Source organism: Lupinus angustifolius, chromosome LG15, assembly GCF_001865875.1.
Source record: "Lupinus angustifolius cultivar Tanjil chromosome LG15, LupAngTanjil_v1.0, whole genome shotgun sequence".
Lineage (NCBI taxonomy): Eukaryota > Viridiplantae > Streptophyta > Magnoliopsida > Fabales > Fabaceae > Lupinus > Lupinus angustifolius.
Window position 1 is genome coordinate 16,179,138 of NC_032023.1, and position 14,692 is coordinate 16,193,829.

The window sequence follows — 14,692 nt, forward strand, 5'->3', positions numbered from 1 at the left end:
TTTGATACGCCATGGCTGATCAAAACTGGTGCGCCGAGGATGCACTGTGCCCGAGCATCCTCGGTCAGGATGCGCCCAGATCAGCAAACTCGGTCAGGTTTTGATGCGCCAGGCCCTTGGCGCCTCGGTCAAAATGCATGCGCCAAGGCCTGTGCGTTACGGTCAGAGTGTGAGCCTCGGGCTGGTGCGCTGATGGCGATGCACTGTGGTGCATGGATTCCTTATTTCTTCGGTCACGAGTCATAATTCCTCGGTTAATATTGATTTTCCCTCGGTCATGTGGTGTTATTGGTCGGTGAATTTTGAGTTTGGCTCGATCAANCTCTAACAACTTTAGGAGCCAAAATAACTCATAACAACCTATAGCAAATTTCTTCTAAGAAGCATCTAGAAGCCAAATAAAAGAAAAAAGCCCATGAGAATATCCTAAAAATGAAAATTGCTCAGCCCAAAAGAAAAAGGTGCACCATGGCTCGGTCAGGTTTGATACGCCATGGCTGATCAAAACTGGTGCGCCGAGGATGCACTGCGCCTGAGCATCCTCGGTCAGGATGCGCCCAGATCAGCAGACTCGGTCAGGTTTTGATGCGCCAGGCCCTTGGCGCCTCGGTCATAATGCATGCGCCAAGGCCTGTGCGTTACGGTCAGAGTGTGAGCCTCAGGGTGGTGCGCTGATGGCGATGCACTGTGGTGCATAGATTCCTTATTTCTTCGGTCACAAGTCATAATTCCTCGGTCAATATTGATTTTCCCTCGGTCCTGTGGTGCTATTGGTCGGTGAATTTTGAGTTTGGCTCGATCAATTGTGACTTTGGCTTGACCAAGTTGCATAGGAGCTCTATTTTGGTCAGGTGCACTTGTTGGTGACTTTAATAGTTACTTCACCCCCCCTCGCAAGCTGGAGAGTACATGTTAAGTACCCCAAGCTTGGAGAGTAGGTAGTAGAAAGGTGTAGGATCCAGGGCCTTTGTCAATATGTCTGCAACCTATTCCAAAGTAGATATGGGTAGTAGATGAAAAAGCTTTGATTGAAGTCTTTCCCTAACCACATGACAATCAATGTCAACATGCTTAGTTCTCTCATGAAAAACAGAGTTAGTAGCTATATATCTGGAAGAATCGTTATCACAATATAGCAAAGCATGTTTAACACAGTTGATATGAAAAACATCAATTAGATATGTCAACCATTGAATTTCACAAGCAGCAGAGGCTAATGCTCGATATTCAGTCTCTGAGGATGACCTTGCCATAATATTTTGTTTCTTTGATTTCCAAGAAACAAGGGAATCACCTAAGAAAGCACAACACCCACTGATGGACTTCCTAGAATCAACACATGCTGCCCAGTCAGAGTCACTAAAGACTTTGAACTGGATAGGTGATGTAGTAGGGTAGACAAGGCCTTGACCAGGGTTACCCTTGATGTATCTTAGCACTTTGCACAGAGCTTTGTGGTGCATATCAGTGGGAGAAGCCATACATTGGCTTAGCTGCTGAACAACAAAGCTAATGTCAGGTCTGGTGTTGGTTAAGTAGAGGAGCCTCCCTACTAGTCTTCTATAAAGGATAGGGTCGTTATAGGCAGAGGAATCATTTTGGTGCAACTTGGTTGTTTTGACAATAGGGGTGGGCACAGGTTTACAGTTAATGAAGCCTGTGTTAGCAAGTATGTCAAAGGCATATTTTCTTTGGCAGATGGTGATGCCATTCTTTGATCTCGCAATTTCAAGGCCAAGGAAGTATTTTAAGACTCTGAGGTCCTTGATTCTAAACTGCTTGTGCAAGTGACTCCTTACATGGTTAATCTCAGCCTCATTGTTTCCAGCTAGAATAAGGTCATCCACATACACTAACAAGGCAGTGAATTCTGGTCCTTTGGTTTTGGTGAACAAGGAGTGCTCATGTTGGGATTGAGTGTATCCTATGTTTTGAAGGGACTCGGATAATTTTTGGTACCATTGTCTCCCTGCTTGTTTCAAGTCATATATGGATTTTTGTAGCTTACAGACCTTATTTGTGTCATGCACAACTACCCCCTGAGGTATGGTCATGTAGACCTCTTCACTTAACTCACCATGTAGGAAATCATTGTTTATATCGAGTTGCTGAACAATCCAGTTCTTGCAGGAGGCAATGGCAAGTAGGAGTCTAACAGTTGTTAATTTAACAACAGGGGAAAAAGTCTCAAAGAAGTCAACCCCCTCGGTTTGATTAAAGCCCTTAACAACCAACCTAGCCTTGTATCTCTCAATAGTGCCATTGGAGTTGTATTTGATTTTGTAGACCCACTTACACCCAATAGGGGACTTACCTACAGGGAGGTCCACAATGCTCCAGGTTCCATTTACCTCGAGGGCAGAGAGTTCATCTTGTATAGCCTTAATCCAATCATCAGACTTTATTGCTTGGTTGTAGGTTTTAGGCTCTATATTGGTGGAGATAGCTAAGGTATGGTCAAGTTGTGTAGATGATATGGAGCTGTAGGATAGGACAGATGATAAAGTATGGCAGATATTCTTTTCAAGCTCATATTTGTGTTGGCTAAAGAGGTTGCAGTGGTAATCTCTCAAGTAGGAAGGTGGGAATCTGCTTCTAGTGGACCTTCTTGTCTCTTGAGGATTGGGATCAATGTCAGGGTGTTGTAACTCTGTTTCACTTACTTGGTTGTCCTCTTCCTCCTGGTTTTGGTAGGCAGTGTCCAAGAAGGTGAGATCAAGGTCATCCTTATCATGGTGATTGCTACTGGTTTGGTCATTAGGGTAATCCTTATGATCTTGCCTTTTGTAGGGGAAGAGGTGTTCATGGAATATAACATTCCTGGAGAGAAATATTTCTCTGTTTTTCAGGTCATATAACATAAATCCTTTTGTTCCAGGTCTATGGCCAAGAAAGAAACTCCTTCTGGCCTGAGGATCAAGTTTGGTCCTTTGCTGAGTAAGAGTAGAGGCAAAACATAAACACCAAAGACTCTTGTTTCTAGGAGGTTTGGTGGTTTGTCATGTAGGATTTCATAGGGTGTTTTGTGTTGGAGGGATGGACTGGGCATTCTGTTTATGAGGTAAGTGGCTTGTTGGACAGCATAGCACCAAAACATCTTAGGTAAACCAGAGTGAAATAGGATAGTTCTAGTGATATTGAGAAGGTGCCTATGCTTTCTCTCAACAACTGAGTTTTGTTGAGGGGTCTCCACACAAGAGGTTTGGTGCATTATTCCATGCTCTTTGAAAAAGGCAGGGACTTGGAACTCTACTCCATTGTCACTCCTTATGGCTTTGATTTTCCTCTCATATTGGGTATTCACTAGCTTAACAAAATCCTGCATAAGGCCTCTGGCTTCTCCTTTGGTTTTCATGAGGAAGATCCAAGTGTGCCTAAAGTGATCATCTATAACAGTTAAGAAGTATTTGTGGCCATGCAGGGATGTGTCCCCAATGGGCCCCCATATGTCCATGTGGACAAGGTCAAATATTTGACTAGACCTATTGTTGTTACTAGGGAAGGGGAGCCTACTATGTTTACCAAAATGACAGTGTTCACAAACAATAGCAGGATCATGCTTTATGTAGGAGGATGCCCTAGTCTAAAGTGCCACAAGTCAAAACAGGGGTCAATGTGTGCTATATTAACACAGCCTTTATTCCTTGCCCATGTGTTCCCCTTGATCACGTATAAGTTGTTCTTCATTTCAGCAAGTCCAATCGTCCTCAAGGTAGTCATATCCTGGATACAACATTTCAAGGCATCAAAAATTAGTTTGTAATTCATAGATTTGGTTAATTTGTGAACAGAAATAAGGTTATATTTGAAATTTGGCACATGTAAGACATCATGCAACATTATTGAGGTAGAGATTATAATAGTTCCTGCAACCTTTGCCAAGGTAGTTGACCCATTTGGAAGGCCAATGATGATGGGTCTAATTGAGTGGTAAGAGGTGAACTCACTCAAATTTGGACACACCTGGTCTGTAGCACCAGTGTCCAAGACCCAAGGAGATATATTACCTGATACTTCTTGATCATCTTGTGGCTCACTGTCAAGGTGTGTTGGCACGATGCTCAATTGGTTGACATTGTGGTTGCTTTCTTCATTCATCTCAATGCAATCCCTTAGTAGAAAGGCCAATTGTGCATACTGTTTTGCTCCAAACTTGTAATTCTTGGTTCCCTTAACTTGTGAGTCAAGGCTTTGGGTATTTGTGCTTTGTTGTGCCAAGTCTTCACTAACAGCATTGTTTACCACATTACTTGGATGTCTTGAGGAGTCTTGTTGCCAATTTGGTGGAAATCCATGCTTGAAGTAACATGTCTCCACTGTGTGCCTTTCCTTCCCGCAATGAGTGCATACCTTGACATTACTTGGTTTTGTGAACCTTCCTTGCCCTCTGCCTCTACCTTGAGTGATGACTCCCCTGGGTGTTGAGTTTCTTGATTTCCAAGATTGTGCATTATCCCTGATGGTGCCTTGATTCCTTATGTTTGAATTGTTGAACAGGGTCTTGGAATTGATTGTACATGGGTCTTGCTGCCTTTCTTGCTGTATGACTAGGGAGAACACCTTGTTGATGCCAGGCAGGGGTTCCATCAAGAAGATTTGTGATCTTGTTGTGCTGAGCTCTTCATTAAGCCCCTTTAAGAAGCATATCACGTACTCATTATCTCGATATGACTTCATTTTGTCAAGGACCCAATACTTGCACATGGATTCACATACGCAGTATGGCAGAGGTCTCAAGGCTTCAAGCTCTTCCCATTGTGTCTCCAAATCAGTGAAGTATTTAGAGATAGTTCTGTCACCCTGCTTGATGGAATGCAAATCTTGAAGGAGGTCAGACATTCGAAAGTAGTCTCCTTTCGAGAATCTTTCTTTCAGGTCTTGCCATAGGTCTTGAGCATTCTCAATTAGATAATGCTCTCTGATATTTCTAGTGTGAGGCACCTTGTGATCCATGATATGACCGTGGTATTGCAACGTTCCCATGTGTCATACTCTGGGTCAGATTTTCTAGGTGCAAGTATTGTGCCATCTACAAACTTGTACTTGTTCTTGGAGAGTAGGACCCTCCTTATGGCTCTACTCCATGATTGGTAGTTAGAGCCATCTAATGGTGTTGTTACTAGCATGGCGCCTGGGTTGTCTTCGGGGTGAAGATAGAACGGATTCTTCAGGTCATTGCTATTGTAAACTGGTTGAGACTCCCTCTCTGACTCGTCAATGGGTGAATCTGCCATGTTACTTGATTGGTAGAAAAGAGAGAAGGTTGTGTAGGTCGTGATTTTGTTTAGCCAGAATCTTGGCTTTATGATGCAGCGAAAGTGGTGATCAGAATCTTCAAACTGAAGGCTCTGATACCATATTGCTTTTCTGAATGAATGACCTCATGATTATCTTTTTCATTGATTAGGAAGTGATCAAGCACTTCTATTTATACAAGAGAAGGAGAGTAGTGGCTTGTTACTTCAGGAGCAAGCAACTAACCTCTAATCACTTTAGGAGCCAAAATAACTCATAACAACCTATAGCAAATTTCTTCTAAGAAGCATCTAGAAGCCAAATAAAAGAAAAAAGCCTATGAGAAAATTCTAAAAATGAAAATTGCTCAGCCCAAAAGAAAAAGGTGCACCATGGCTCGGTCAGGTTTGATACGCCATGGCTGATCAAAACTGGTGCGCCCAGGATGCACTGCGCCTGAGCATCCTCGGTCAGGATGCGCCCAGATCAGCAGACTCGGTCAGGTTTTGATGCGCCAGGCCCTTGGCGCCTCGGTCATAATGCATGCGCCAAGGCCTGTGCGTTACGGTCAGAGTGTGAGCCTCAGGGTGGTGCGCTGATGGCGATGCACTGTGGTGCATAGATTCCTTATTTCTTCGGTCACAAGTCATAATTCCTCGGTCAATATTGATTTTCCCTCGGTCCTGTGGTGCTATTGGTCGGTGAATTTTGAGTTTGGCTCGATCAATTGTGACTTTGGCTTGACCAAGTTGCATAGGAGCTCTATTTTGGTCAGGTGCACTTGTTGGTGACTTTAATAGTTACTTCATTCTCTTATTCCAATTTTGCTCATCATTAAATATAAATAATACTTTTGCTATATATACAATAATTTTCATGACAATTATGTCTAGTCATATACCTTACTTGAATTATATCACTTTAATTTGTCTACTTAAAATAATGACTTAAACACATTTAAATGTGTCACTCAAAATTTGTTAAATGCATATGTCTCAATTTTTTAATGCTTTATGTGCCAATGAAAAGTTTGGATAAAGATGAAACCAAAATGTGAAATATAATATAATATGAGTTTAGGTCGACTGATTTTTAAATTGCTAACTTGATAAACCTAAGGTAAATGTTATATCTTTCATCAATGTGGATGATCAAGAAGGAGATAAAGATTTTGTGACAAATTTAAAACGAGTTATTTTACAATTTCTTTTACAAAGAGACAAAGTGTTGATGTTGTAACGTGTCGTCTCTAAATATTCAGTGGCGCAAAAATATATAAATATGAGATATAAAATAAATTATGATATAACTGTTTTTTAAGATTATAACATACAAATACAAAAAAAAAATGTAGTTAGTATGTTTATTTTTTTGTACTATCAATGATATCTATTTACTCTTTTTGCTAAGGAATTAATTTCTTTCGAGATGTGTGATTATCTCTTACAATAAGTGACACTTCCAAGAATCGAACCTTGACTTTGTGGTCATCCTAGAGATTTAGTAGAGCCTTAAACTATTAAACCAATATCTTATTGATAATTAGTATTTCTATTTGTTAAATTATGTAATATTTTATACTTTATTTTATTTCTTGTTATTATAGTCATTTTTTTTATTTATCAATTCTCTTATTAATTAATTAATTAGAGCAAAAGCTGTAAAAACAATCATTACTATTATCTTGATTTTTTTAAAGAGACAAATAAATAGATGAGAAAAATATGTATGTATTGAACAGTTTTTTTGTACGGTCGCTCATTATCCATCATTCATATTTAATAATCATTCCAAAATAAAAGTATGCACTAAATAAATATGAAAAAATTAGTTTCCTAAAAAATAGTTATTTAGAAAGAGAAAAAAAGAACAGTTGACTTACTCCAAGAATAAATAAATTACTCTACATATTAACTAAAATATAAAATTTTACTAGAATTGATGACTACAAAATGAGCTACGATAATTTCACTAGTCAATAGGTGGTTGTTGCTCATAAATAACCAAACTAGGTGACTACAAACAAACAGCTCAACCCCTTGCTAGTTGTTACTGAGTGTCTATACACTGGTTCAGCTCATTGAAAGATATGAACAATCTTCACTCCTTTTAACAATTCTCCACTACCCTACGAATTCTACCTCATTAACCTTCAAAACTTCTGACCATAGAACCAGAAACGTTATTTACCACACCTGCTTCAATCTGAATTTCCATCATGCAAAATTCCATCCCCAAGCCATAATTTAAACCAATTTTCACATACTATTTAAGTAACATGCAGATATGTTCACTTCTCGATCATTAAGAGCGTCATTATCGAATTGAATTACTGTCCATGTATGATGCAACTTGCAACATGCTCAAGAACAGGCACCAGATATGATGCAACTGGAACCATGTATGATGCAGACAAGCTTGGCGTGCATGGAACCAAGCTGGGCGCAACACTCGTGCAATGTGACTGATGCACACTAACTGTCTCGATCAGAATCAACTTGGTTGGCTCGTGCAATCTGACTAATGCACACTAACTGTCTCGGTCAGAAGTGTGTTCTGTTTTTAACCACTTTGAGTGGACAATCCTAGAAATAATTAGTGAAGATAAATTAGTTAAAGGTTGTTAGGTTTTAAGAGATTCTTGTTATTTTTTGGGAACTCTTGCATTGATAGCTTTGATAGCTTGCGATGCAAGTTTTTTGTATATAATGCCAAAGGGCATTAGTTTGAAAGTATGAAATGAAAGGAAAGTATATATTAATTACTCCCAGCTTAGATAGAAGGTAAGTGAAAGGAGATGGATCCAAAGTCTTTGTCAAAAAATCTGCAACCTGTTCTATAGTGGAAATAGGCAAAAGATGAAAGAACTTTGATTGAAGTCTTTCTCTAACCACATGACAATCAATGTCAATGTGTTTTGTTCTTTCATGGAAAACTTGATTAGTTGCTATATATCTAGCTGAATTATTATCACAATACAAAAAAGCAGGTGTAATAAAGGATATTTGGAAGTTATTTATCAAGTATGTGAGCCATTGGATCTCACAAGCAATGGAAGCTAGTGCACGATACTATGCTTCTGAGGAGGATCTTGCTACTTGCCTTGCTTCTTTGATCTCCAAGATACAAGTGAATCAATGTAAGAGGCCCAATGTGAATCACTAAAAGCCTTTAAGTGCATAGAAGATGAGCCTGAGTAGAACAATCCTTGGTCAGGATTGCTTTTGATATACTTAAGGTCTCTACACAAGGCTTTATAATGATTTGTAGTTGGTTGGGCCATAAATTGGCTTAGTTGTTGCACAACAAAATTGATATCTTGTCTGGTGTTGGTTAGATAGAGTAATATCCCCACAAGCCTTCTATACTGCACAGGGTCTTGATATGGGGCTGAGTCATCTTTGTGTAGCTTTGTTGTCCTCACAATTGGTGTTGCAGCAGGCTTGGAACCCAAGAAACATGTATCAGGCAAAATATCCAAAGCATATTTTCTTTGGCAAAGTGTAATTCCTTCCTTGGCTCTGGCAATTTCCATGCCAAGAAAATATTTCAGAGTACCAAGATCTTTTATCTTAAATTGGATGTGTAGATGGTGTTTAACAATATAATATTGATTTCTCTCTTGGTGTTACCTGCCAAAACCAAGTCATCTACATAAATTAGTAAAACAGTGAAGTAATTATCTCTATGCTTTGTGAAGAGAGAGTGGTCATGGTGGGATTGCACATATCCCAAGGCTTTGAGAGACTCAGAAAGCTTGTGGTACCACTGTCTCCCAGTCTGCTTAAGTCCATATAGGGACTTTTGCAGTTTACAAACTCTACCTAGTTCTTGGCAAGTGACTCCTTAAGGTATTATCATGTAGACATCCTCATTTAATTCTCCATGTAGAAAGGCATTGTTCACATCTAATTGGTGCACAATCCAGTTTTGACATACTGCAATGGCTATCAAAAGGCTCATTGTTGTTAATTTCACAACAGGGGCAAAAATATCAAAAATATATATTCCTTCAACCTAGTTATAACCCTTTGCCACTAATCTAGCCTTGTATCTCTCAATAGAACCACCTGACTTGTATTTAACCTTATAAATCCATTTATATCCAATGGGTTTCTTGTCTTAAGGTAGATCAACCCTAGTCCATGTTTTGTTTAGTTCAAGGGCATTTAATTCTTCTTGCATAGCCCTTATCTAATGTTCAGAAGTAATGGTCTGATTATAGGTCTTTGGCTCACTATGGGTTATTATGCTGATGGCATGTTATAATTGGCCAGGTGAGATGGATTTGTAGGAAAGAACACAGGATAGAGGATGACAGATGCCTTTTGGTATCTGCTCTTCATGAGATATGGACAGATTGTAGTGAAAGTCCCTTAAGTAACTATGAGGTTGTTTGAGGCGATTGGATCTCCTAAGATTCATATCATGTTCTTCCTCTCTTTGTTGAGTGTGGTTTATAGCAAAGTAAGTGGCCTCTAAATCATGATCTTGGTTAGTATTAATAGGGTCATCTTCCAAAGTGTCATTGCTATTGTTCATAGATGTCTCCATGTTATAGGAGTCATCTAGAAGGATGTTTGGTGATAGATCACGCCCTTCATTTTTGTATCTAGGTTCTTCACCCCTATAAGGGAATAGGTCCTCATAAAAGATGGCATTCATATATAGGAATATTTCCCTATTTCTTAAGTTTAGGACTATGTATCCCTTTGTGCATGCTTTATACCCAAGAAAAACACATTTTCTAGCTCTTGGATCTAGATTGGTTCTTTGGTTGGTTAAGGTTGAGGCATAGCATTAGCAGCCAAAGACCTTTGTCTCAAGTAGGTTTGGCATAGTGCCAAAGAGGAGTTCAAAGGGGAACAATAGTCTAAGTTTGGACTAGGTAGTCTATTTATTAAGTATGTGGCGGACATCATATGACCAAAATATCTTGGGTAGGTTGGAATAAAACATGATGGTTCTAGTTACATTGAGTAGGTGTCTATGTTTTCTCTCAACAATAGAGTTTTGTTGAGGGGTTTCAACACATGAGGTCTGGTGTATCGTGTCATTCTCTCTAAAGAAGGATAGATCATTGAATTCTATGTCATTATCACTCCTAATACCCTTGACAGCTTTGTCAAACTGAGTTATAGTCATCTTGACAAAGTCTTTCATTAAGTTTCTGGCTTCGGCCTTGGAATTTATAAGGAAGATCCAAGTATGTCTTGAATGATTATCAATCACAATCAAGAAGTACTTATGTCCATGCATAGAGGTGTTGCTTATTGGGCCCCATATATTCATATGTACAAGAAAGTCTAGATTGCTTGCCTAAATGACAATGATCACAAACTATTTTTGAAGAATCATCAACATAATGGTGCCTTTTACAAATAGATTTCAAAATGTCAAAAGAAGGATGTCCTAGCCTAAAGTGGCATAAGTGGAAATGAGGCTCAACATGTATGCCATTCACATTATGTCTAGTCCTAGAATTTAGCCTGGGTTTCCTCTTACGGATGTACAAGTTATTCCTTACTTTAGCATGTCCAATCGTCTTCGAGGTAATCATATCCTGAATGGACCATTTTGAATCATTAAAAACTAGTTGGCACTACATGGATTTGGTTAGCTTATGAACATATATCAGGTTAAATTTAAAGTCAGGAATATGAAGCACATGATGCAAAACTAGGGAACTGGAAATGATCACAGTCCCTTATATTCTTGCTAGTGTAGTTGAGTCGTTTGGAAAGCTAATAGAGATTGGCTTAATGATTTTAAAAGCATCAAATAAACTCAGATTGGGACAGACATGGTCTGTGGCACCACTGTCTAGAACCCAATATGAACTGTTACCTGAAATTCCTGGATCTTCTTGATCATCCTCATTCTGATTCTCAATGCCATATGTGATGCTTAGTTGACTTATGTTGTCCTCGGGATTACTAGTGCTGAGGCTTTTCAGTAATGATGTCAATTGAGCATACTGTTCTGGTCCCAAGGTGTAGCCTTTTGTATCCTTGACTTGGTCATTATTTGGATCCTTGGACATGTCCTTGTGTGGGCTCGTTGCATTATTAATGGTTATTGTAGATTGCCTCTGCCTTTCTTGTTGTGAGTTAAGTAGGAAACCATGTTTAAATAAACATGTCTCAATTGTATGCCTATCTTTTCCACAGTATGCGTAGAATTTCACCCCATTGTTAGTTTTGTAGCTTTTGTTGATATACCTTCCTCTGCCTTGAGTCATGCCACCCCTTCCTGGGTTATTTATTGATCTCCATACTTGTCCTTGTTCATCAAGATTTGTTTTTCTTGTTGCAGAATTGAAAAGAACTTTTGGGTTTGTCTGGTTGGTACCTTCTATCTGTCTTTCATATTGAATGATTAAAGAGAAAGCTTTGTTTATTGTTGGAAGTGGCTCCATTAAGCGAATTTGTGTTCTTGTTGTATTGAATTCTTCATTCAATCCCTTTAGGAAACACAAAACATATTCATTCTCCCTATATGCCCTGAAGATGTTGACTTGACCACACTTACACTTGATGCTGCAGGTGCATGATGGCATTGGCCTAAGAGATTTTAGCTCCTCCCATTGAGTCTTTAAGTCAGTGAAGTAGTTAGATATGTCTCTGTCACCTTGTTTGAGGGAATGAAGATTTTAGAGTAGGTCTGACATTCTAAAGTAATCACCTTTTGAGAACCTCTCTCTTAAGTCATGCCATAGTTCTTGGGCATTTTCTATGTAGACAATGCTTTGAGTGGTTGTGGGGGACAAGCACCTTATAATCCAAGAAATGATCATGGTGTTACAGCGATCCCACATGTCAAAACTTGGATCATCTTGTTCTGGTGTTGTGATAGAGCCATCAATGAACTTGTATTTGTTTTTGGAACAAAGGGCTCTCCTCATGGCTCTGCTCCATGAGTTATAGTTGGTGCCATCCAATTGTTGTGTCACCAAGGTTGTGCTTGGATGTTCTCCAGAGTGCATATAGTAGGGGTTATGGATGTCCATGTTGATGTTGGTACTGATCTGCACTTCTCTTCCATCCTGATGGTCTGCAGTATTAGTTGTTGAGCTATCTATTTGTCTTCTATATTAGCAGTAAAGACAGTGAAGGGATGTTGATGAAAATGAAGATGAAGGAAAGAGAAGTCATTGGGAGAAAGGGCCAAGGGTATTGGCTTAGTGAGTTGTGTGCGCATCAATGGTTGGTAGGACCTTGATTGCTCTTGATACCATATTGCAAATATTGAAAAAGAAAATACTTCATTTCATACTTTCAAACTAATGCCCTTTGGCATTATATACAAAAAACTTGCATCGCAAGCTATCAAAGCTATCAATGCAAGAGTTCCCAAAAAATAACAAGAATCTCTTAAAACCTAACAACCTTTAACTAATTTATCTTCACTAATTATTTCTAGGATTGTCCACTCAAAGTGGTTAAAAACAGAACACACTTCTGACCGAGACAGTTAGTGTGCATTAGTCAGATTGCACGAGCCAACCAAGTTGATTCTGATCGAGACAGTTAGTGTGCATCAGTCACATTGCACGAGTGTTGCGCCCAGCTTGGTTCCATGCACGCCAAGCTTGTCTGCATCATACATGGTTCCAGTTGCATCATATCTGGTGCCTGTTCTTGAGCATGTTGCAAGTTGCATCATACATGGACAGTAATTCAATTCGATAATGACGCTCTTAATGATCGAGAAGTGAACATATCTGCATGTTACTTAAATAGTATGTGAAAATTGGTTTAAATTATGGCTTGGGGATGGAATTTTGCATGATGGAAATTCAGATTGAAGCAGGTGTGGTAAATAACGTTTCTGGTTCTATGGTCAGAAGTTTTGAAGGTTAATGAGGTAGAATTCGTAGGGTAGTGGAGAATTGTTAAAAGGAGTGAAGATTGTTCATATCTTTCAATGAGCTGAACCAGTGTATAGACACTCAGTAACAACTAGCAAGGGGTTGAGCTGTTTGTTTGTAGTCACCTAGTTTGGTTATTTATGAGCAACAACCACCTATTGACTAGTGAAATTATCGTAGCTCATTTTGTAGTCATCAATTCTAGTAAAATTTTATATTTTAGTTAATATGTAGAGTAATTTATTTATTCTTGGAGTAAGTCAACTGTTCTTTTTTTCTCTTTCTAAATAACTATTTTTTAGGAAACTAATTTTTTCATATTTATTTAGTGCATACTTTTATTTTGGAATGATTATTAAATATGAATGATGGATAATGAGCGACCGTACAAAAAAACTGTTCAATACATACATATTTTTCTCATCTATTTATTTGTCTCTTTAAAAAAATCAAGATAATAGTAATGATTGTTTTTACAGCTTTTGCTCTAATTAATTAATTAATAAGAGAATTGATAAATAAAAAAAATGACTATAATAACAAGAAATAAAATAAAGTATAAAATATTACATAATTTAACAAATAGACATCTCTACCAATGCTCGTGTTACAACTTGCATCAAAGCCAATGCCATGTCACACCCTACATCAAAGTCAGCCAACGCCCTTGTGCTTTTGTGGATCTGCTAACAATTAATATCTTTCACTATGACGTCTCACACACGCCATTACGATATTCTCTTAACATCTAAAAAGATATTGCCAGCATCTAACTCAACACCTATGTCTCTATCTCCACCTTGATCCTAACCCAATACATGAACTTATGGAGTTCTGGATCAACACATACATTGCCAGGTTGTGCTTGGATGTTCTCCAGAGTGCATATAGTAGGGGTTATGGATGTCCATGTTGATGTTGGTACTGATCTGCACTTCTCTTCCATCCTGATGGTCTGCAGTATTAGTTGTTGAGCTATCTATTTGTCTTCTATATTAGCAGTAAAGACAGTGAAGGGATGTTGATGAAAATGAAGATGAAGGAAAGAGAAGTCATTGGGAGAAAGGGCCAAGGGTATTGGCTTAGTGAGTTGTGTGCGCATCAATGGTTGGTAGGACCTTGATTGCTCTTGATACCCATATCTCAAATTTTCCCATGTACAACCCTATTTAAAAAAATAGAAATACATCTATGACAATGTTGGTGCAGCGAAAGACGTCCCCGGGAGCGTTGAGCGGCTACCAAGATATTATTAGAGAATTAGGATTACAATCCCTAGCACACCCATGGGTCCACCTGCCCATGTGGGTGTTTCTATTAGGTGCTTATATCTAGTGCACATTATAACAAGGGACTTGAGTCCAATATGGGGTTTGGCCAATTGTGCCTACGTCCCCGGGAGCGCTGAACGACTACCAAGATATTATTAGAGAATTAGGATTACAAACCCTAACACACCCATGGGCCCACCTTCCCATGGGGTGTTTCTATTAGGTGTTTATATCTGGTGCACATTATAACAAGGGACTTGAGTCCAATATATATCATTGATATTCTACTCTATTCTAATTCTAGGCAATGTGGGAC

General features: G+C 38.8%; 1 protein-coding gene across 1 annotated transcript; it reads right to left on the reverse strand.

The window, feature by feature from the left end:
* Positions 10,943–12,244, reverse strand: LOC109327737. Its single transcript, XM_019560894.1, has 2 exons — positions 11,920–12,244; positions 10,943–11,865 (listed from the first exon to the last, which is right to left on the reverse strand). The coding sequence occupies exons 1-2, from the start codon at positions 12,242–12,244 to the stop codon at positions 10,943–10,945; spliced, it is 1,248 nt and encodes a 415-aa protein (XP_019416439.1).